The sequence below is a fragment of the Amblyomma americanum genome, chromosome 1 (assembly GCF_052857255.1).
Source record: "Amblyomma americanum isolate KBUSLIRL-KWMA chromosome 1, ASM5285725v1, whole genome shotgun sequence".
Lineage (NCBI taxonomy): Eukaryota > Metazoa > Arthropoda > Arachnida > Ixodida > Ixodidae > Amblyomma > Amblyomma americanum.
In genome coordinates this window covers 403,176,685-403,199,937 of record NC_135497.1, presented here as the reverse complement: position 1 = coordinate 403,199,937, position 23,253 = coordinate 403,176,685, and the positions used below count along the sequence as shown (strand labels likewise).

At 48.1% G+C, this 23,253-nt stretch overlaps 1 protein-coding gene across 1 annotated transcript in view; it reads left to right on the top strand.

The window, feature by feature from the left end:
• LOC144123952 (uncharacterized) overlaps positions 1 to 22,994 on the top strand; it is a 70,572-nt gene extending 47,578 nt beyond the window's left edge. The window contains exons 6-7 of the mRNA XM_077656660.1: positions 13,389 to 13,478; positions 22,961 to 22,994. Coding sequence (XP_077512786.1) covers positions 13,389 to 13,478; positions 22,961 to 22,994 — 124 coding nt within the window. The remainder of the gene's footprint in view (positions 1 to 13,388; positions 13,479 to 22,960) is intronic.
• Positions 22,995 to 23,253: the final 259 nt, after the last annotated feature.

Here is a 23,253-nt window from a genome sequence, read left to right as displayed (position 1 = left end):
TCCTTCTGAAGCCGTATTATGCGCGCTAAAGGCCGCTGCATTTCCATGCTCTATTTTCGCAAGATCCGTTTTTTCCCTTACTAGTCGCATTATTTGTTTTAATGCATCGGGTCGATGCTTCTTTGAGAGGGGAGTAATGCCGCCAATATTTGCAGTGTTTGTTCGTTTTTCAAATCTGCCGCGACACCACCTTATCGCTTTGTTTGCGACGCAAGACGCGACTAGATTTATCTCGATTGATCGCAGCCAGGCAAAGCTGATTCTACGTTGTTCCGGAATGTTCTAGTAACTTTGCGCCCTTTATCTCGAATGTTCGCTATCAGCTTTAAATTGAGCCCGGCCGACAGCGGCGGGCACTCTGTTCGACGACCGCCGAGCGCGCTTGTCGCTTCGCCGCCGCCGAGTGATTCAGTCCATTTTGGGTGCAAGTCAGCCCAATAAACAGTTCTTTTAGAAGACCCTTTCGTCCGTCTTCATCGCTGCTTCGACTGCCGTCACCACTACGTGACACATGTATTTCTTCAAGGGTGGGTGCAGAAAGGAAACATCAGCTTGGAACCCCTTGTGGTCATTTTCCAGATCTAGACTCTCTTGAAAATGTGTGACAGTATTTTAGTCTTGTCAAAATAGCGTGCAGGCTAACAGGACACAGACAAGAACTGCAATGTCTAACGGCTGAGGGAATTTATTGCTTTGCTCGCAATAAATACAGGCAACATCATCCAAAATACATATAAGGAAAGTCCTGGAATCATCATTTTGTCACATCTGTCGTGATTATTTATCCAGATAGTGAATTTCTATTCAAACATGAGTGATGATGTCTGTACACTGGTTGAACACTTCTTACGTATGATGTATGCCTCGTATATCTCGAGCATGAGCTGTCAATTATATTTGCTCAGACGTTTACATCGTCGAACGTGTGGAATGCACTCATAGTCCGAGACTTGGAGGGATGCCGGAAGTATATTTTCAGTAGGAGGGCTTGAACGTGTTCCTTTTTATTCCTTTTTATTTTTTTTTGTTTATGTACATAGGTTTCTCAGATATTACAGTCCAAGTTTGGCTCGGGAAAGAACAATTAACTGCGTGAAAAAAATTATTTTCTTTGATCGTTAGATGGTGCATATTATACAAGCATTAACAAGGAAAAAATTACAAAATGAATTTTCAGTGCGTTCATATTGACGTTTGACAAATTTATAGGCATTCGCACATGGACAAAACTATAACATAAAACAACAGTTTAAATACAACAATACAAGCAAACACGCTAGAGTACATGTATACAGTTCCCAATAATGCACGCAAGCAGCAAACATTTCGGACAGTGCTGCTCTATTTAGGTGCTTAGGCGGGACCAAAGGTTGCTGCTCGCTTCGCTGTTCAGCTCACAAACTCCCTGATGACGTCCTCTAATCATAGGAGCGCCATTCTTTCTTTGTGTATAGGCAAAATCTAAAGATACGATAACCTCTTTTGAGTCGTTCAGTTGCGCAAATACGTTTTGATTCTGCGCAGAGCACTAAAAGAGCGTTCCCCAGAAGCGACAGACGCTGGTTTGGGAAACACAAGCTGAACATACCTCACGACCTTAACCATCAACTCGCGAATATTTTGCAATTCCTTTGTAGGATCTCCAAAATGCCCAGAATTGTGGCAGAATCAGCACCGCTTAGAACAGTTGATAATAGCATAACTGCGCCAACAGTCTGCCCAAGTCATTATCAACTGCATGCACTCCCAAAGCCACCTCTAGTTCATTTGCTGTGTACCGACTACCTCCAGCGGCTCTGGTTAAGATGTCTTGTAGTTTTACGAGCTGTTTCATGCCTGGCTGCTCAAAACTCTGTTTTGTTTCACTTACGATTCAGTCGGCAGTAGCGAAATACTCCTTGCACAGCACGGCCTTAACGTCAAGGGCAGCTGGCTGGACAGGTCTCTAAGTCATCGCATACCTCGCAGGAGGTTTTGTCGGCCTTGATGTACCAGGTTCCTTCAGGCCTAGATGCGCTGCTGTTGTGCTCGTGTGCTGCCACAGGTTTTCAAACGCAGTTTCAGAGCACGACTGGGAGGTCGCCTTGCAGAGAGCCTCTGGTGCCTTTTTTCCACCTGCTGCGCGATATGTTGAGCTCTGGAGAGCCCTTGCTAATTCTTCATAAGGCCCAAAGAAGGCTACGGAAATGTGGATACCTAACAAGGTTTAAAATTTCTGCAAAAGCCGATCGTAACCTCTAAAAATAGCCTTGCTGCCTTCGGTCAATTAACCTGGTGTCTGCAAGAGCTCTTTGAGTGTCTCTTGGACTCTGGCGTAATTCTCAACGATTCTTTGCATTGGCTCTTTGCACCGAATCTTTGCACGAGTCTTTGCATCGATGCGATGGACTCTAACGCTTTATCGCATCGGGCAAAGCGGCAGTAAGATATTTGGCCCTGATCCACTCTCCACAGCTGACTCGCGTCCTGTGCAGGGAGGAAGCGGTACCGGCCCACTCTGTCTCCTGCTTTGCAGCGGACGGTGCGGTTTTTGGCGAGCTGTCTTTGTGAACCATCGCTTGGTCAACAGCGTCTTAGCTGCTGATTGTAGTTGTTTAATTTGATACGCAGATGAGTCCTTCACTATGACGTCTCTTATAGCCCATGCGCCGCTTTAAGTCACAATACCTGCCTTCCAGATTTAAATGAACTATATACATGGATGTGTGCGAAAGTTCCCAACTGGTAATGGAACAATTCCTTGTTGATTCCAGCTGTAACCAAATGGAAACCAGTCTGAGCAGTTAGGATTTTTTCCCTGGAATTCGACTAATCACATTCTAAATGTGAACAGCGCTTTTGTTTCATTCTGGAAATTTATTGTATCGCAAATTAGGTTTCATATACATACGTCAAATTAGGGCCTGTGTATAGCTGTGGTCCAAGGAGAAGGCTGAGTCGGGCTGGTTTGTTCATGTTGAACGGTAGGGCGAAGCAGCGCTGACGGACGGGACGGAAAAGGAGACAGACACATGCGCTGGTGCCTGGTGTCTGTCTCCTGTTCCGTCTCGTCCGTCAGCGAAGGTTTATTTGGGTTTAACGACCCAAAGTGACTCAGGCTATGATGGATGCCGTAGTGAATGGCTCCGAAAATTTCGACCACCTGGGGTTCCTAAACATGCAGCTGATATCGCACAGTACATGGCGGAGCCTCTAGAATTTCGCCCCCACCGGAATTCGACCGCCGCGGCTGGGATCGAACCCGCCTCTTTCGGGCCAGCAGCCGAGCGCCGTAAGCACTAAACCACCGCGGCGGCTAAGGAAGAGAACCAGCACTCAACAGAGCAAGCCGAGGATCATTCAACTCACAGCTAGCTGTAATTGTTTTGACGAAACGAATGGTGCAGAGTACTGGTGCATGCTGCTTAGGAGCTGAAGTATATGTGTTCTGTCAAGATTAAAGTTGTTTAATAACGCTATTTCGTCAAATTGCTTGTCGTACGGTTTGTTTGCACGTGGTAATTTTTGTGGCCGTGCGCAGGGACTGCTGTTGCGACTTTGAGGTGGTGCTGTAACGCTTGCTCCCCCCCCCCCTTTTGTGACAGAGCGTCGCCAGCTCTCTAGTCGGTAGCGAAGACTCCGAGTCAGGCGTCGGTGAGAACAACGATAGGGATTTAATAAATTATGTACAGAGGATTATACAGCACGAGATCGGCACGGGGACCGAGAGATAACGGCAAATGCGATTGTTCTCGCACGGTGACATCCGGCGAGGCTCCAACGCGTCACACATCACACTCCACTTGTGAGCGGCACACGGCTCACGATTCGTCTCTCTAGATCGAGCTCGGTAGAACGGAGTCTTCTCCAGGCGTCAGTGTTGGGGCTTATATAGCCCCCAGACACGGTCGTCACTCATACAGACCAATAAAAAGCCAGCACTTGACAGCCGTCCGTGAGGTCCAAGCAGCAACCACGCTGGCCACCCGCTTCAAGTCTGCCGCGCGCGGTGACTCCCAGGGGGAAAGGGGAACCGGCGCCTGGCTGTCTAGCAATTCGCTGCACGTTTGAACATGTCACTCACCGATGCTTCTTCATAGTGCGCCGCTGCCAATCGGCGCAGCATCTGAGCTTGTCAAGGGAGCGTTAGGGCGCGGTTACCTCGCGGCGCAGCACCGGGCTTGTCCAAGGGCGTTCACCGGAGAAATTTTGCATCCTGTAGATTTGGAATCCGGACTGGTTGTCCGAGCACAACAGCATCCCCACCATCAGATAAGGCGCTGGGAAGACCAGCTGCTTCCACGTGTCTCGGATGCAAGGCGCGCACGTTCGTCAGTCTCCTCCAAGTTCACGTCCAGTGTCCGAACGCCAGGTAGCTTCACGTGCCCAGGTCCCACTCGCCAGGCCAGGATCGCTGCTCACCGCGTTGTCGCCAAGGCACCCCGACCAGATTCGCTCAGGTCGTTCCGATGCCCTTGCTTCTCACCACTGGTCATGGTTGGTCGTTCTGCAACTTGCAAAAACCGACTGGCAGAAGGCAACACCCAACACGAGCAAGTGCCTTCTGTCTCCCGTCAAACACCAGACAAGGCCATAATCCAAATCAACCTAACTAAATTGCTATCCCCGTTTTTGCTCCCGCTGCAACAAGAGCCAGGTTGGCGATCTGGTACACACGGTTCAAACAACCATTTTTCAAATTAACAATGCGCCAAAATATCAGGAACCATTGCAAGCAGCAATAATAACGAAAATCGAATTGTCCCCTTGAGATTACTTGGACCGAAAACACACTACTGAGGAAGCAAATGAGGTCATTCATATTTGCCCCAAGGTACTTCCTTTTCGCAACTAGCACAGCTGACCATGTGTTCTTCTTTTTTGTTCTGCGTGGCAGCAGATACTACTACAGCGGTTGTAATGAGCCAATCGTGCACCACGAAACAGTGCCGGGGCAGGAGCATACTCCAAAACTTAATGCAGGTAAAAAGGTAGCATCTCTAGGAGCTTACGCCAGCTACCTAAGCTACAATGCCCAACAGAGGTTTCGCCCACGTTTCAATGTCTGCGGATAGTAGCACCTAACAAATACGGCAAGTAAGTTCACTTGCAGAAACACACGTAACAAAGCTCACATAAATAACCCAAAGTATACACGAGGCTTCCATGCAAGTGACTACGCCACAATTGCCCATGAGTTCCTTAGCTATACTTCCGCGCGTCAGCGCATGCCCTCAAAATGAGCAGCTCAGCTAAACATATCCACAAGTGCATGCTGGAATACAACTTGCATTGAACCTCAAGATAAGCGATGCGATGAACAGAACAAAACATCAGAAGATAATCGCGTGGGTGAGATAGCCGCTCTGAACGAACTGATTTCAGCTACAGTGCTCGTTTGCACTCTGAACTGTGCAGCACTTTAGGTTACATGAGCAGACGTTTTTAGGCTATATCATTAGGGCAAGAAAACACGAAAAGTACAGAACGCGCTCAGGCAAAAGGCTCAAAACCTGGTTAACTTTCGCCTTTCTGCCACTGGGAAAAAAAACGAAAATCAAATGAATACAGGGAGCATTAATTCCTGGAATCCTCCATTCTTTATTCGCGCCCTGCGCGGTTGCAATATGAAGGCCACGCTACCAGCCTACCCTTCGCAAAAGTTGAGAGGCTGATTAGTTCTGCCTCTCCAGGACATGTTCCCGAAGCCAGGGAAGCGCTTCTTAAGCTTAAGACAAAAGGGGCGCTTCCTCCTCTCATGGTTCTCTGCAGGTGTCCCAAAGGGGTGGTTGCGTGTCCCCCTCCTACACGTGCGCGTTCTGTGGCGCCCTTTTTGTCTGGTGGCCGCGCGCCCTTCTCTGCAGCCCACTCTGCTCGTCACCTTTCCCAGAACTACTCCTACGGTGCTGCAACAGTGATGGAAGTGGCTTCCACACTGCATAGGGATGCCTTGTCAAATTGGCCTTCATGCGACGCCTCCAAATTCTTGAGAGCCGCGGTAACAGTTTCGGGCAGTTACGTGGTTGGCTGGCCCGTAAACGTACAAGCGTCTTGATCCGCACCCTTTTCTTCTTAGCGCGACTGCCCAAGTTAGTTTTCTTTGAGCGCCGTCGCCTTTTCGAAGCAGCCCTAGCGGATTTCTTCCGCGCGCCCGCACCTCCAGTAATCGCGGTGCCGTCAAGTGCGAAGCTGTCGGCGCGAGCCGCAACCTCAAAACTTAACCCATTAGTTCCGAAAGGCTTGTTGCATTCGCGATTTTCCTTGTGTTGCAAATCACCTTGAGCCCTGCTGTTAGTGCCAGGTAGCAGCTCTTTGGAAATTTCGGACACCTCTGCGATATTGTCTGGGCTCGGTTCCTTACTGTTTGGCGGTCTGTCGCGGGCCGCTGCGAATCTGCCGTCATCTATCCTCAACTAACCGTTCTCGGGTGTCTCACCAGCTTCGTTCTGATGAGATTTTTCCGCAGCCTGCCTGAAGCACGACATTCCGTTTCAAAGTGGCATGGATCTGGGGGCTTGAAATTGCCCGCTGAAACATTTCTTTATTGCCAGCATGCCCAACCAAACCATCGCTGATCCCTTTGTTACGATTGCCGGGGCCGCAACCTTTTTCCTCTGCTTTTGTATCGCTTTGAGGTCGAGGTTCCTTTAACTCCTCTCCAGTCTTAACTCCTCTCCAGTCTCAGTGAGCGGGACAGCTGTAACTGCAGCGTCGTCCGATGCCGTGGCTACCTTATCCGAAGGTAGAGAGGTTTCCTCCATTTGCGAATGCGGCCTCTTCATTATATTGCGGGGGGTTTTTTCTCTTGTCAGCTTCTTGTGATGCCACAGGTGTTTTTGGTGATTTGATTAGTCATGTGTTCAAAGTGGTGGAAGTCATATCACTTTATTTAATGACGGCCTTTTTTTCTCTTTGTTTCTATATAGTAATTTAGTGAAGTGACTGTTGATGGTTTCTGTGTATAATGTTTTTTGCTCATCAAGTGAGCATGCTTGTAGTGATTTTGTTCTGCAAGAGAGGTACTTAGCTTGGGAATCAGTTTAAGTTCATTTTAGTTGTGAACAACAAGAGCCAACCAGAGAAGCAAAAGCAAGTAAAATATTTTTTGCTTAGACAGCATCTTGCACGGGGAAGAGGGACCAGATTGCAGTAGACATCTTTTTGGAATCGAACGAGCTTAAATTTTGCAGGCCTACTAAACTGTTTGAAAGGTGCTTATGAGGCCTGTACAATAGTAGCAGCAAGCCTCTTTTCCTGCTCGCATCTACAGAGAACTCAGTGTCAGGCTGTACTTCAGCACAATGTAAATGTTCAGGTTGATGTGCTCTTTGTAACTTACTGTGCAATTAGCACTTAACCAGCTTTGACCAATTGTTCAGTGAACTTGCATAAAGATAACCTCTTTGCTCGTGGTAATGCAGTAGAGTGAAGCATTTAAAAACTGCTCTGGAATGTATTTAGCAAAGCAGAATTGTGGGCAAGTTGATGAAACATGGAAGAAACAATTGCACCAAGCAAAGGCTGAAAACAGAATGTTTATTGCAAGCGTCGTTCTCAGAAAATGACTTCACATGCTTACAAGCTGCAATAGCAGTAGGAATGTGATAGAACTGGTACTTGCTAATTGCACACCACATTTCTTAGTAAAAAACAGAACCTACCGAAGGGTAAAAATAGTCAAGGAAGGCTTGGAAGTAATAGTGTACCCAGCTTGCAAACAAGCAGCATGAAGCATTATACGTTACCAGCTAGAAACATTCTTTTAACATGAGAGCGTTAAATAAATGACATGAGAAACAATTTATCTTAGAGGACAGCTCAGGTGATTTTTTGAGCATTTTGAGGTGGTAGTCGCATCACATTTTATAGTCCCCTCGCTTTGGTACAAAAAGCCACTTTTCAAAATACCAAATAGAAATATTTCAAAAGAACAAAAACCTAGTAAACCTAAATTGCGTTTCAACCACATGACTACCTGACAGACTGTCCTATGACATCATGGATATTGTCACAAAGTCTATTGTGTGCACATTGGTTGTCTAAGCTGGTGGCCGTAAGCGAGAGCTTGGGTCATTATTTGTCTGATATGACCAGAAACCAGCTCTAATCTTTCTTCGTTCAGCAGAGCGAATATCGACAGCCGTGCATCCATTGGCATCACACACGCATTATTGCCGTCTGCCTGATATTGCCACGAAGTGGGAAATTTTAAACTTCTTTGCACTGCAACAAAACACTAGCGTGCTGCGAAACTTGGCACAAAGAACCATCAAACTGTGGAGAATGTTTGTGAAAGTTTCAGTATAATCAGACCAGGTAGAAAAGAGCGCCAGCACTGCCCTTAAAAAGTGGATTTTTAACATTGAATTTCCTGGGAAACCAGCCAAATGGTCTTGCTTTCTTCGTCTTATCCGAGAATTCGTCATAACTGAATTTGTATTAGTGGGAGTCTACTGTAGTTACTGCAATGCTGTGCGAAGGGAGCACACTGTATTGCCCAGTTCGAGCCATGGTACACATGCGCCAACATACTGCAAAGCATACTGTTGCTGTCTGCAGGTCTGAAAAGCTAGAGTCCTTGAGATTAACTCTGGGAGCTGTAATTTCGAGAATCGTGTATTGTGGTGAAGCATTTGCTCCAAGTTTTCCTCCCAATCCTGATCATTTCTTCCAAGTTTGGTAGCCTGTGCGAAAATACATTCCTTTGCATATCTGTTTTGATTTTGCCGTTTCCATGGCCTCAGTTCCAGTGACTTCTGTGAGCACAGTACATTTGCAACATCACAAGCATTAACCGCGCGTTACTACCCACTCGCTACATCAAGAACCAATTTTCAGACTTCTATAAGGTTGTCTAAGGCGTTTTATGAATGGGGTCATTGACAGTCGTAATTTCAGCCATTCAGTGCACATACGAGCGTTTTGTGAATACATTCGCCGACCGATTTTTCGGACACGAAGGGACCCGAAAAATGGTCAGAATAATCGAACAGTCCGAAAAATCCGTGAAGTACAAAAGATCACTTTATTGACATGAAATCGGCTTAAAAATGTCACTGATTTTACCTTGGGGGAAATTTTCTCTTGCTGGCGACAATTTGCACCTGTATTTGCGCCAAAGTTGTGATTTCACTGTACACGCTAGCCAGCAAGGTCATCGCATTTAGTTGGAATACTTCCCATGCTTCTTTGAGGGACCCGGCGGGGCCATGTTGTCCACAACCCAAGTGTACACCACACCGCTCGTCAAACACACGCAGAGATAAGGCACTTTTCGGTCAAAGCGGTGGAACTGTCGGACGCAATCACAAAACGGCGAACGGATGTAAATTCGTGAAGACTGAGCGCCACTCGGTCGATGTGGTCAGAGAAACCCAAGTGACGAAACGGCGAATGGCGAGACTGTATGAGACCCGCCGCGGTGGCTCAGTGGTTAGGGCGCTCGGATACTGATCCGGAGTAGGCAGGTTGGAATCCGACCGCGGCGGCCGTGTTTCAGTGGAGACGAAACGCAAAGGCGCCCGTGTGCTTTGAGATGTCAGTGCACGTTGAAGATGCCCAGGTGGTCGAAATTATTCCGGAGCCCTCCATTACGGCACCTCTTTCTACCCTTCTTCTCTCAGTCCCTCCTTTATCCTTTCTCGCTGAGATGTGAGATAGCTCGTGCACAATTTCCTTCCCCCACCAACCAATTTTCAACGTATAGGACAAGCGATAAATGCCCGCAACAACGTCGGCGACAAAAGCAAATTTGACGGCGGTGACAATCCGGCTGCCACCTCGAAGTGTCAGAGATCGCAGGGACCTCTACTGGCAGCAATGAGGTACCGAATGTATGTCAAGCCAATCCAACTGCAGCGTAAATCCACCTCAATCCAAGATGGCGCCTTTTGCACCGGCAAAAAGCCGATAAGATGGCCGATTTTGGCCCGCAGGAGACTGAAATCAGTCCGAAAAATCTAACTTTCGGGCTTTTGAAGTTCGAAATATCCGTCGCGAATATGTATGTGCTTCTTTCCATGGGGTGACTGACGGTGCCTCATCGGGGTCTGAAATATCCTACAAGTCGGTGTTATTAGAGTCTGAATTACCCGTCGGCTACTGTAATCGACCAAATAATCGGCTGCATCGACCAGAGCATTGTCCTTGCCCGAGAACTGACGTTCGGTTTGCTGCTTTAAAATAGTTGCACTTCAAATTTTGAGAAACAGCTTCTTGTGTCGGAGACAGAGGAGTCCAAGGAATGAGATACGCTCATTGAATCAAAATATTCGAAAACTTCCTGAAGTTACCCTTTGAGAAAGAGGAGATCCCAAATTTTTTTTGGGTTTTCTCTCTTTAGAATGACGTGCAGCGCATTACAAAACGTACACCGTTACTGGATTGCTGCAACATGTGGTAAATAATTTATAGTCGAATTTATTTCGGTTTTGGTTCGAGCAGCCAAACAATGGTGTGACTTACAAGGCTGGTTCAGGCTACGTGATTCATACAAAAACCGGTATGGTCACTGCTTTCGTCGTTTTAATTCACCTCTACTCTTTTGCAAGCCTGTTCAAATGTTAGAGTGACAAAAAATGAACAAGCAGTGATTACATCGCTGTTTTTGCACGCCTCACTTGACCTGATTGCGTCTTGTACGTCAAAGCTACTTTGCGACTTAAACCGAAAAACACAAAAAAAATTCATTCTAAATCATTCTGCTGCCGTAGGAGAATTCCACTTTGCGACTCTCATCGCAACAAAGAAAACAGTGCATTACGCCGAAGAAAAAATGCATCCAAAATTTTGTCTCTACTCTTAAAGATTTATGGAAAAGTATCCAGGGAAATTTTTGAGCGGGCACTACTGCAGAAGTTGGGAAGTGTTGCATGTGTGTGCTTTGTATCTGCTGCCATTCAGGGAGCTTGTACTGCTTAACTCGTGGCTTTTCTTATTGGTTTGGACTGTTCTGCGTTTTAAGTTGGGTCTTCTTGGCATTATTTTGAATGTCCCTCAGATGAAATGTTTTTTTTTGCCTCTCTCACATTGTTCTTCTAATTATATGTGCCACATAGTCTCTAGAATTTGTTCATGTCACTTTTTTGCCGTTACAAGAGCTTCTTACAGTCTAGCCAATATTTCGACCCATGTAAATGCTGCACTATACCTGGTGATAAGTTGGTCATGTATTTTATTGCTGTGCTACACCGAATGAGGCCATTCTGCGCCAACTGATTCATCAGACTGCGCTCGACCGCGTTTGATTTCTTACAGAAAAAAAATCATGTCTTACTGTGTACAATCACAAAGATTTTCTAGCTTGTTTTTGGCAGAACAAAAATGTTTGTGTCATGGCCGTCATTTTAAGTTTACATTCGGTAGCAAAGCCTTCTCTTACAAAAAAACTTGTAAAAAATAAACGTTTGATGCATGTGTCAAACTTTTTCATATGAATAAAAGACATTGTGCTTCATATACAATAAATTTAACTCATGTTTTGTATTTTGGTTGTAATATAAAACATGAAAGAAGGTAGAAAAATATGGAAATTTGGAACTTCTTATCTAATTTATGTTCTCATAGTAGTCATCTCAGCTATTTGTCTGGATTTTTCAAAAAGCAAAGAAGCCGATATGAAAAACATAATGCGTGTGAGCAAAAACAAATTTGTTAAAATTCTCTTCTTGAGGCATATTCATCCGTCAATTGCTCAGTGAGGTGGTTCTCGTTTATCTTCTAAGTGCAGTGGCATTTCTTTCTAAAAGTTTATGCGAACAATTTTTGTTTTAGGCGAGAACATAATTTTTCTAGTTGAGTCCCTGCGTTCAACCCCAGCATCGCTCGCTGCTTGCTCGTCACTGCAGTGCATGCTACAGCCGGCATCAAGGAGGCACTTAAGTTTTGTTGTATGGTGCTCCAAGTGGATGCTCCTGATATTTTGGTTCTGCAAGGTCCGCTGGCATGTTCATTCACATTCTGTCACTTTAAACTCTTTGGTTGCTGGGCATGATGCAAGTCCAGCATGCGCCAGTGAGAGAGAGATAAAAGCTTAATGTGGTGAAACTTGCGTATTCCATTTAATGGTAACACTCTTGTAAACAGACTAGTGAGTTCACCTTTGTTTTCTTGAATGATTTGTCGGGGCACCCTGACAGTATGCTCGATAGTTTTCTACACCTCACTCATGTAAACAAAGGGTCAGTATTTGACCTTTGTACGGCCTCTGAATACTTCCCATCACTGCCAAGGGCCTCACAGTTCCACCAATGCCGTCGCAAGCACCCTTACCATGTGACGGGGCGAAAAGCCCATTGCGCTGAAAAATTGGAATCGTTTTCCTGGTTGCAGAGATCTTAACTTTGATTGGTCAGACTGCAAAGTGTGTTTCCCGGCTCAGTACCATTTGTGTGGAGGTACAATAGCCGTTGTGCCATGCGGCCACTTCATTGTCACCTTTTTAAATGTGCCCTTCATCAGGTTTCTGCATTGCCAAAGCTGGCAGCATCGGAAGCCCAGCACAGCATTGTATTCGAGCAATGGAGTGTTGGTTTTGTGTGTATTTGCAGTCGGCGGCAAAATGTGCTGTCGATATAGAACACAGGGGCTCAACTTGCAAATTGTTTCTCTCTTAAAACAAAAAGTGCTGTGATTAAACTTATAGAAATAAATGCCATTAAATGGTGCCGTGCAACTTCCCATCTTTCGTAATTTTACTAAGATCACCTGATTATGCAATTGACCGCTGAATATGTCTGAGAAAGCAAATTTTCTCAACTTAAGAATTCTTTTGCTCGCATATCTTGCATGTTTTGCACTCTGAAACATTTTTATTGCTTTCTTTGCCTTCTTTACAGCTTAGAAATAAAGTTCGAATGATGGCTGCAAGAACATAGAATTTAAGATTAGACTTTCAAATTTTTATATAATGTACCTTGCATGTTTTAGTTGAAACAAAATAAGCTCAATTCACTGCATATGAAAGTGTAATGCCTTTTATATATATAATGAAAGTTTCACAGTCATGTGTTAGAATGTTTATTTTACAATTCTTTTTTGTAAGACTAGGTTTTGCTACCACTTGCAAACGTGAGATGGCACCACAGCAAGTAAAAATTTAATCTGCCAAAATCAAGGTGGGTAATGTTTGCCATAGTAATGCAATAAACCATCATTTTTTAAAGAGAAATCCAAGATGGTCGAGTACCAAGTCTGGATCAGTTGGCTTGGAATGATCCAATGACATTTAAATGCCTATTGTGTGCTGTTTTGAAGCAGCCTTTATAATATTTTTGTAGCTCGAGCAATATTGCAGTGTAGGTACAATGATATTTGTTCTGCTTGCATGATTGTAATGGTTCCATATCATGCCATTTACTTTGCATCTTGCGTGCAATCTTACATTGCTTTGTAACAAATTTTTGCTGCAGGCATTCATCCCATGTGGAGACTGCTGCTCCTAAGTGGAGCACCATACTCAACTGGAGCAGTGTAGAGTGGTATCACTGTTTGCACCTTTGGTAAGTTTGTTTTGAAAAATTTATGCATTCATTCATCTGGCTGCTTGGTATTTTCATGTTTCATGTGTAAGGGCAGATGAAAGGCCGATCTGTCCGAAGGGTGAATGTGGCCATTCGTTAACGTCATTTTACAATAGCGATATTTGCAAAATGATTCATTCTATGTATCTAGTATGTACTTTAGTTTCCTACGTGGTGCATGTATGCCTCAAAGAAAGGAACCAGAACCCCTTGCAGAGTAACAAATTCATCTGACTTGTTTGATATGGACTCTGCCGCAGTGGCTCAGTGGTTATGGCGCTAGGCTGCTGACCCGAAAGATGTGAGTTCGATCGTGGCCGGGGCTGTTGAATTTCAATGGAGGGGAAATTCTCTAGGCCTGTGTACTGTGCGTTGTCAGTACACGTTAAAGAACCCCAGGTGGTCGAAATTTCTGGAGCCCTTCACTATGGCGTCTCTCATAGCCTGAGCTGCTTTGGGACATTATGACATTACGGGACATTATGATGTCCCAGCTAGCATTTATGATCTCCAAGTGACGCTTTTGTTTGCATGTGCCGCCAATATTTGCAGTGTTTGTTCGTTTTTCAAATCTGCCGCGACACCACCTTATCGCTTTGTTTGCGACGCAAGACGCGACTAGATTTATCTCGATTGATCGCAGCCAGGCAAAGCTGATTCTACGTTGTTCCGGAATGTTCTAGTAACTTTGCGCCCTTTATCTCGAATGTTCGCTATCGGCTTTAAATTGAGCCCGGCCGACAGCGGCGGGCATTCTGTTCGACGACCGCCGAGCGCGCTTGTCGCTTCGCCGCCGCCGAGTGATTCAGTCCATTTTGGGTGCAAGTCAGCCCAATAAACAGTTCTTTTAGAAGGCCCTTTCGTCCGTCTTCATTGCTGCTTCGACTGCCGTCACCACCACGTGACATCTGGTGGAGGGGCGGGGTAGCCTTCCATGTTCCGGACGCCCCCTTCAAGTCGTGAAGCCAGCCCTGAGCGCTTCGCACCCGAGGACGAGCCAGCAGCTCAGCGAGCCAGCCGACGTCTCCAGGGAGAGGAGCCTGAGTTCGGGAAACTGCCGGACCGCACCAGACAGCGAAAAGACGCTGCTACCAGCACTGCAACCTCGCCAAAGATGTCGACACCGATCTTACTGCAGCAGCCGCGGGTGCCGCCAACTTTCAATGGATCCCTAGGCGAAGACCCTGAAGAATGGTTGGACCAATTTGAGCGCGTGGCGTCATTCAACAAGTGGGATGATGCGGCAAAGATGGGACACGTTTTTTTCTCATTGGATGGCTGCGCACGCACGTGGTACGAAAACTACGAGTCGTCCCTTACGACATGGGAGCTATTCAAGAGAGAACTATTGAAGGTATTCACCAGTGTCGTGAGGAAAGAAAGAGCCGAACGACTCCTCGAGTCCAGGATCCAGCTTCCGAATGAGCCCGTCCGCAGTTACGTCGAGGAGATGAAGCGCCTATTTCGCCGCGCCGATCCCGGGATGACCGAGGAAAAGAAAGTTCAGTTTTTAATGCGCGGCGTAAAAGAACAACTCTTTGCAAGCCTCGTCCGCCAGCCGCCAAAAACAGTCGAGGAGTTTATGCAAGAAGCCTGCACGATTGAGAATACCCTCGACGTTCGAGCTCGGCAGTACAATCGCCCTTCCTCTGCCTGTGCAATCCGTTCGGACACGCCGGCCACCACCAGTGACAGCTTGCGGGAAGTTATCCGCGAAATCGTCCGAGAGGAGCTACGCCGATTACTGCCATCTTCCCCACAGCCACAAGCAGCGACTCTGATGGATGTGGTACGGGAAGAAGTGCAACAGGCACTTGGCACCCCGACGGCCACAGAACCCCAGGCCATGACCTACGCCGCTGCAGTAAGTACTGCTCAGCCCCAGCGACAACCCCCACGTCCTCCCCGAGATGAGCCAATCGTTCCACAACGCCGCCTCCCAGCCCCCGCCCGCCCAGCCTATGACCGACGCTCAAGCCCCAGGAAATGCGACGCCTGGAGGACTTCCGACAACCGGCCGTTGTGCTTCCATTGCGGTGAGGCCGGCCATATTCTTCGTCACTGCCCGTACCGACGTATCGGTCTTCGAGGATTTGCCGTTAACGCCCCACGACCACGCTTCGGACAACGTCCGCACGAAATCGACGAGTACCTGCGTCGAGAAGAGTACACGCCGAACCGCCTTTCGCGCTCACCATCGCCGTCAACCTCGCGCTTTGCGTCGCCACGCCGCAGCTACGCAGCCGCGGTACGAGGAAGGTCTCCCAGCCCCCGTAGGGGAAACTAAAGGCAGCAACCTCTGGAGGTGAGGTTGCTCACGAGCTAAACGCCGAAGATCCTCCACCGACCACGCCCCATGAGGACGCTGCACCCGCGACGCCGCATGAAGAACCGACACGCTGCACCGACGCCGCACACAATGAGAACCTCGACCACGACGCAAGCTACCTTGAAATCGACGCCGCCACCCAGAGGAGCTTCGACCACACGCCCAACCCGTGACTCGCATACGCGACGAAGCCGTGACCCGACGCCGAGAGCGACATGCAATGCAAGAGCCAGGACCTCCTACCTAGAAGTGACTATCGACGGCCGGAAAGTTACCGCTCTAGTCGACACAGGAGCCGATTACTCGGTGATGAATGGAACATTCGCTGCGCAGCTCAGAAAAGTCACAACGGCTTGGGACGGCCCACAAATTCGCACCGCTGGGGGCCACCTCATTACGCCATCAGGACGATGCACAGCGCGAGTGACTGTGAAAGGACATACCTATCCTGCGACCTTTGTTGTGCTACCGCAATGCTCCCGCGAAGTGATCTTGGGTATGGATTTCCTTAATGAGCATCAGGCGATCATCGACCTGCGATCCAAGCTGATCACGCTTTCGACGGACGAAGCCATCGCTTCGATGGAAACTCGGGAAAATCACGTTGCCCTAAGTGTCCTGGAGGAAGAAGTGAGCGTCCCACCCCGTTCAAGCGTTATCGTGACCGTAGGCGCCACGAAAGCCATAAACACTGAAGCCATCATCGAGGGGAACATGCAGTTGCTACTAGACCGAGGAATCAGCATCGCAAGAGGCATCGCACATTTCCGCAATGGCCAGGCCGAAGTACTGCTGACTAACTTCAGCGAAGAATACCGGCATATTAACAGAGGAACGACGATTGCTTTCTACGACGAAATATCTGACGTACGAGATTCCTTCGCCCTCTCCGACCCCTCCGCAGAAGAACCGCCTGACCAAGAGAACTCGCCCACTTTCGACATCAACCCAGCCCTGCACCGGAACAGACAAGACCAGATCCGCAATCTGCTTCAAAACTACAGTGAGTGCTTTTCGACATCGCCGAAGGTGCGACAGACGCCAATTGCCAAGCATCGCATTATAACGGATCAACACGTCCGACCTCTCCGTCAAAGCCCCTACCGTGTGTCTCCGCGAGAACGACAAGCCATCCGGGACCAAGTCGAAGAAATGCTTCGCGACGACGTCATCCAGCCTTCAAACAGCCCATGGGCGGCACCGGTTGTTCTAGTGAGAAAGAAAGACGGCGCACTTCGATTCTGCGTGGATTACCGCCGCTTGAACAACATAACAAAGAAGGACGTCTACCCCCTCCCCCGCATCGACGACACACTGGACCGCCTCTGCAACGCCAAATATTTCTCATCGATGGACCTCAAGAGCGGCTACTGGCAAATTGAGGTCGACGAAAGAGATCGCGAGAAGACAGCATTCATAACTCCGGATGGGCTGTTTGAGTTCAAGGTGATGCCATTTGGTCTCTGTTCCGCACCAGCGACGTTTCAGCGAGTAATGGATACAGTGCTGGCAGGCCTGAAGTGGCGGATTTGTCTGGTATATTTAGATGACGTCGTTGTCTTCGCCTCGAACTTTGAAGAGCACCTCAAAAGACTTCGAACAGTACTAGACGCAATCAAGTCGTCTGGCCTAACCTTGAAAGCAGAGAAATGCCACTTTGCCTACGAAGAGCTGCTGTTTCTAGGCCACATTGCTTAGCAAGGAAGGAGTACGCCCAGACCCGCAGAAAACAGCCGCTATTGAACAGTTTCAACCGCCGGCCGATAAGAAAGCAGTGCGCAGATTTCTCGGACTATGCGCATATTACCGACGATTTGTGAAAAACTTTTCGCGCATCGCCGAGCCCCTGACCCAACTGTCGAAGGCAGACGTGCCGTTTAAATGGGAAGCGCCGCAAGCAGAAGCCTTCAAGGAACTTCAGCGTCGTTTACAGTCCCCACCGATCCTTGCGCATTTTGATGAAAACGCCGATACTGAAGTTCATACCGACGCAAGCAGCGTGGGACTAGGCGCCGTTCTCGTTCAAAAAAGTGACGGGCTGGAGAAGGTCATCGCATACGCTAGCCGTTCCCTTTCTAAGGCCGAGGCTAACTATTCGACCACTGAGAAGGAGTGCCTTGCCATCATCTGGGCTACGTCGAAATTCCGCCCCTACCTCTACGGACGGCCGTTCAAGGTGGTCAGCGACCACCACGCGCTCTGCTGGCTTGCCAATTTGAAGGATCCCTCTGGCCGACTCGCTCGATGGAGTCTGCGTCTCCAGGAGTTTGACGTCACCGTCGTTTACAAGTCCGGACGCAAGCACACTGACGCCGATTGCCTCTCACGAGCCCCTGTAGATGCACCGCCGCTGGACGACGATGAGGACGCCTTCCTGGGACCCATCAGCGCAAGCTCTTTTGCTCAGCAGCAACGCTCGGACCCCAACCTAAAAGGCCTCATCGAGTACCTGGAAGGCAAGGTTTCTTCACCCCCCGCTTCATTCAAGCGAGGACTGTCTTCTTTCTGTGTGCAGAATGAGGTCCTTGTGAAGAAGAACTTTACAGCGAACAAAACAGCCTACCTCCTTGTTGTACCTACTTGTCTCCGCGAAGAAGTTCTACAGGCTTCACACGACGAGCCGACAGCTGGACATCTCGGGTTTACTCGCACCCTCCGCCGCATTCAAGACAAGTATTACTGGCCCCGACTGTCTGCCGATGTCGCACACTATGTGAAAACATGCCGAGATTGTCAGCGACGAAAGACTCCTCCCACACGACCAGCAGGATTTCTGAACCCCATTGAACCTCCCTCAAGACCCTTTCAGCAGATTGGCATGGACTTGCTTGGCCCTTTTCCAACGTCAACATCTGGAAATAAGTGGATCATCATAGCGACCGACTACCTGACCCGCTACGCCGAGGCGAAAGCCCGACCGAACGGAACAGCAGCAGAAGTGGCCAAATTTTTCGTGGAGTGCATTCTTCTTCGACACGGCGCCCCCGATGTGCTCATCACGGACAGAGGAACATCATTTACGGCGGAACTCACGCAAGCCATCCTGCGCTACAGCCAAACCAGCCACCGGAGGACAACTGCATACCATCCGCAGACCAACGGACTGACCGAGCGCCTGAACAAAACCATCGCCGATATGCTCGCTATGTATGTCGATGCCGAACATAAAACCTGGGATGTCATCCTGCCTTACGTCGTCTTCGCCTACAACACCGCAGTGCAGGAGACCACCCAGATGACGCCTTTTAGGCTCGTCCATGGCAGGGATGCCACGACCACGCTAGACGCCATGCTGCCCAACGTTACAGAAGAAGAGAACGTCGACGTTGCCGCCTACCTTCAACGCGCAGAAGAAGCTCGAAGGCTTGCCCGATTACGGATCAAAGATCAGCAGCGGTCCGACGCCAGACGCTACAACCTACGAAGACGCAACGCGGAATACAAGCCAGGAGACCAAGTCTGGGTGTGGACGCCCATTCGCCGCCGTGGATGGAGTGAAAAGCTCTTGCGCCGCTATTTCGGCCCGTACAAGGTTCTTCGTCGGCTGGGTGAACTGGATTATGAAGTCATCCCTGACGCAATGACTGCATCCCAGCGACGCCGCGTACGACCAGAAGTTGTCCATGTAGTCCGTCTGAAGCCGTATTATGCGCGCTAAAGGCCGCTGCATTTCCATGCTCTATTTTCGCAAGATCCGTTTTTTCCCTTACTAGTCGCATTATTTGTTTTAATGCATCGGGTCGATGCTTCTTTGAGAGGGGAGTAATGCCGCCAATATTTGCAGTGTTTGTTCGTTTTTCAAATCTGCCGCGACACCACCTTATCGCTTTGTTTGCGACGCAAGACGCGACTAGATTTATCTCGATTGATCGCAGCCAGGCAAAGCTGATTCTACGTTGTTCCGGAATGTTCTAGTAACTTTGCGCCCTTTATCTCGAATGTTCGCTATCAGCTTTAAATTGAGCCCGGCCGACAGCGGCGGGCTCTCTGTTCGACGACCGCCGAGCGCGCTTGTCGCTTCGCCGCCGCCGAGTGATTCAGTCCATTTTGGGTGCAAGTCAGCCCAATAAACAGTTCTTTTAGAAGACCCTTTCGTCCGTCTTCATCGCTGCTTCGACTGCCGTCACCACTACGTGACACATGTATTTCTTCAAGGGTGGGTGCAGAAAGGAAACATCAGCTTGGAACCCCTTGTGGTCATTTTCCAGATCTAGACTCTCTTGAAAATGTGTGACAGTATTTTAGTCTTGTCAAAATAGCGTGCAGGCTAACAGGACACAGACAAGAACTGCAATGACTAACGGCTGAGGGAATTTATTGCTTTGCTCGCAATAAATACAGGCAACATCATCCAAAATACATATAAGGAAAGTCCTGGAATCATCATTTTGTCACATCTGTCGTGATTATTTATCCAGATAGTGAATTTCTATTCAAACATGAGTGATGATGTCTGTACACTGGTTGAACACTTCTTACGTATGATGTATGCCTCGTATATCTCGAGCATGAGCTGTCAATTATATTTGCTCAGACTTTTACATCGTCGAACGTGTGGAATGCACTCATAGTCCGACACTTGCAGGGATGCCGGAAGTATATTTTCAGTAGGAGGGCTTGAACGTGTTCTTTTTTATTTTTTTTGTTTATGTACATAGGTTTCTCAGATATTACAGTCCAAGTTTGGCTCGGGAAAGAACAATTAACTGCGTGAAAAAAATTATTTTCTTTGATCGTTAGATGGTGCATATTATACAAGCATTAACAAGGAAAAAATTACAAAATGAATTTTCAGTGCGTTCATATTGACGTTTGACAAATTTATAGGCATTCGCACATGGACAAAACTATAACATAAAACAACAGTTTAAATACAACAATACAAGCAAACACGCTAGAGTACATGTATACAGTTACCAATAATGCACGCAAGCAGCAAACATTTCGGACAGTGCTGCTCTATTTAGGTGCTTAGGCGGGACCAAAGGTTGCTGCTCGCTTCGCTGTTCAGCTCACAAACTCCCTGATGACGTCCTCTAATCATAGGAGCGCCATTCTTTCTTTGTGTATAGGCAAAATCTAAAGATACGATAACCTCTTTTGAGTCGTTCAGTTGCGCAAATACGTTTTGATTCTGCGCAGAGCACTAGAAGAGCGTTCCCCAGAAGCGACAGACGCTGGTTTGGGAAACACAAGCTGAACATACCTCACGACCTTAACGCGAATATTTTGCAATTCCTTTGTAGGATCTCCAAAATGCCCAGAATTGTGGCAGAATCAGCACTGCTTAGAACAGTTGATAATAGCATAACTGCGCCAACAGTCTGCCCAAGTCATTATCAACTGCATGCACTCCCAAAGCCACCTCTAGTTCATTTGCTGTGTACCGACTACCTCCAGCGGCTCTGGTTAAGATGTCTTGTAGTTTTACGAGCTGTTTCATGCCTGGCTGCTCAAAACTCTGTTTTGTTTCACTTACGATTCAGTCGGCAGTAGCGAAATACTCCTTGCACAGCACGGCCTTAACGTCAAGGGCAGCTGGCTGGACAGGTCTCTAAGTCATCGCATACCTCGCAGGAGGTTTTGTCGGCCTTGATGTACCAGGTTCCTTCAGGCCTAGATGCGCTGCTGTTGTGCTCGTGTGCTGCCACAGGTTTTCAAACGCAGTTTCAGAGCACGACTGGGAGGTCGCCTTGCAGAGAGCCTCTGGTGCCTTTTTTCCACCTGCTGCGCGATATGTTGAGCTCTGGAGAGCCCTTGCTAATTCTTCATAAGGCCCAAAGAAGGCTATGGAAATGTGGATACCTAACAAGGTTTAAAATTTCTGCAAAAGCCGATCGTAACCTCTAAAAATAGCCTTGCTGCCTTCGGTCAATTAACCTGGTGTCTGCAAGAGCTCTTTGAGTGTCTCTTGGACTCTGGCGTAATTCTCAACGATTCTTTGCATTGGCTCTTTGCACCGAATCTTTGCACGAGTCTTTGCATCGATGCGATGGACTCTAACGCTTTATCGCATCGGGGAAAGCGGCAGTAAGATATTTGGCCCTGATCCACTCTCCACAGCTGACTCGCGTCCTGTGCAGGGAGGAAGCGGTACCGGCCCACTCTGTCTCCTGCTTTGCAGCGGACGGTGCGGTTTTTGGCGAGCTGTCTTTGTGAACCATCGCTTGGTCAACAGCGTCTTAGCTGCTGATTGTAGTTGTTTAATTTGATACGCAGATGAGTCCTTCACTATGACGTCTCTTATAGCCCATGCGCCGCTTTAAGTCACAATACCTGCCTTCCAGATTTAAATGAACTATATACATGGATGTGTGCGAAAGTTCCCAACTGGTAATGGAACAATTCCTTGTTGATTCCAGCTGTAACCAAATGGAAACCAGTCTGAGCAGTTAGGATTTTTTCCCTGGAATTCGACTAATCACATTCTAAATGTGAACAGCGCTTTTGTTTCATTCTGGAAATTTATTGTATCGCAAATTAGGTTTCATATACATACGTCAAATTAGGGCCTGTGTATAGCTGTGGTCCAAGGAGAAGGCTGAGTCGGGCTGGTTTGTTCATGTTGAACGGTAGGGCGAAGCAGCGCTGACGGACGGGACGGAAGAGGAGACAGACACATGCGCTGGTGCCTGGTGTCTGTCTCCTGTTCCGTCTCGTCCGTCAGCGAAGGTTTATTTGGGTTTAACGACCCAAAGTGACTCAGGCTATGATGGATGCCGTAGTGAATGGCTCCGAAAATTTCGACCACCTGGGGTTCTTAAACGTGCAGCTGATATCGCACAGTACATGGCGGAGCCTCTAGAATTTCGCCCCCACCGGAATTCGACCGCCGCGGCTGGGATCGAACCCGCCTCTTTCGGGCCAGCACCCGAGCGCCGTAAGCACTAAACCACCGCGGCGGCTAAGGAAGAGAACCAGCACTCAACAGAGCAAGCCGAGGATCATTGAACTCGCGGCTAGCTGTAATTGTTTTGACGAAACGAATGGTGCAGAGTACTGGTGCATGCTGCGTAGGAGCTGAAGTATATGTGTTCTGTCAAGATTAAAGTTGTTTAATAATAACGCTATTTCGTCAAATTGCTTGTCGTACGGTTTGTTCGCACGTGGTAATTTTTGTGGCCGTGCGCAGGGACTGCTGTTGCGACTTTGAGGTGGTGCTGTAACACTTGCCCCCCCCCCCCCCCCCCCCCTTCTTTTGTGACAGAGCGTCGCCAGCTCTCTAGTCGGTAGCGAAGACTCCGAGTCAGGCGTCGGTGAGAACAACGATAGGGATTTAATAAATTATGTACAGAGGATTATACAGCACGAGGTCGGCACGGGGACCGGGAGATAACGGCAAATGCGACTGTTCTCGCACGGTGACATCCGGCGAGGCTCCAACGCGTCACACATCACACTCCACTTGTGAGCGGCACACGGCTC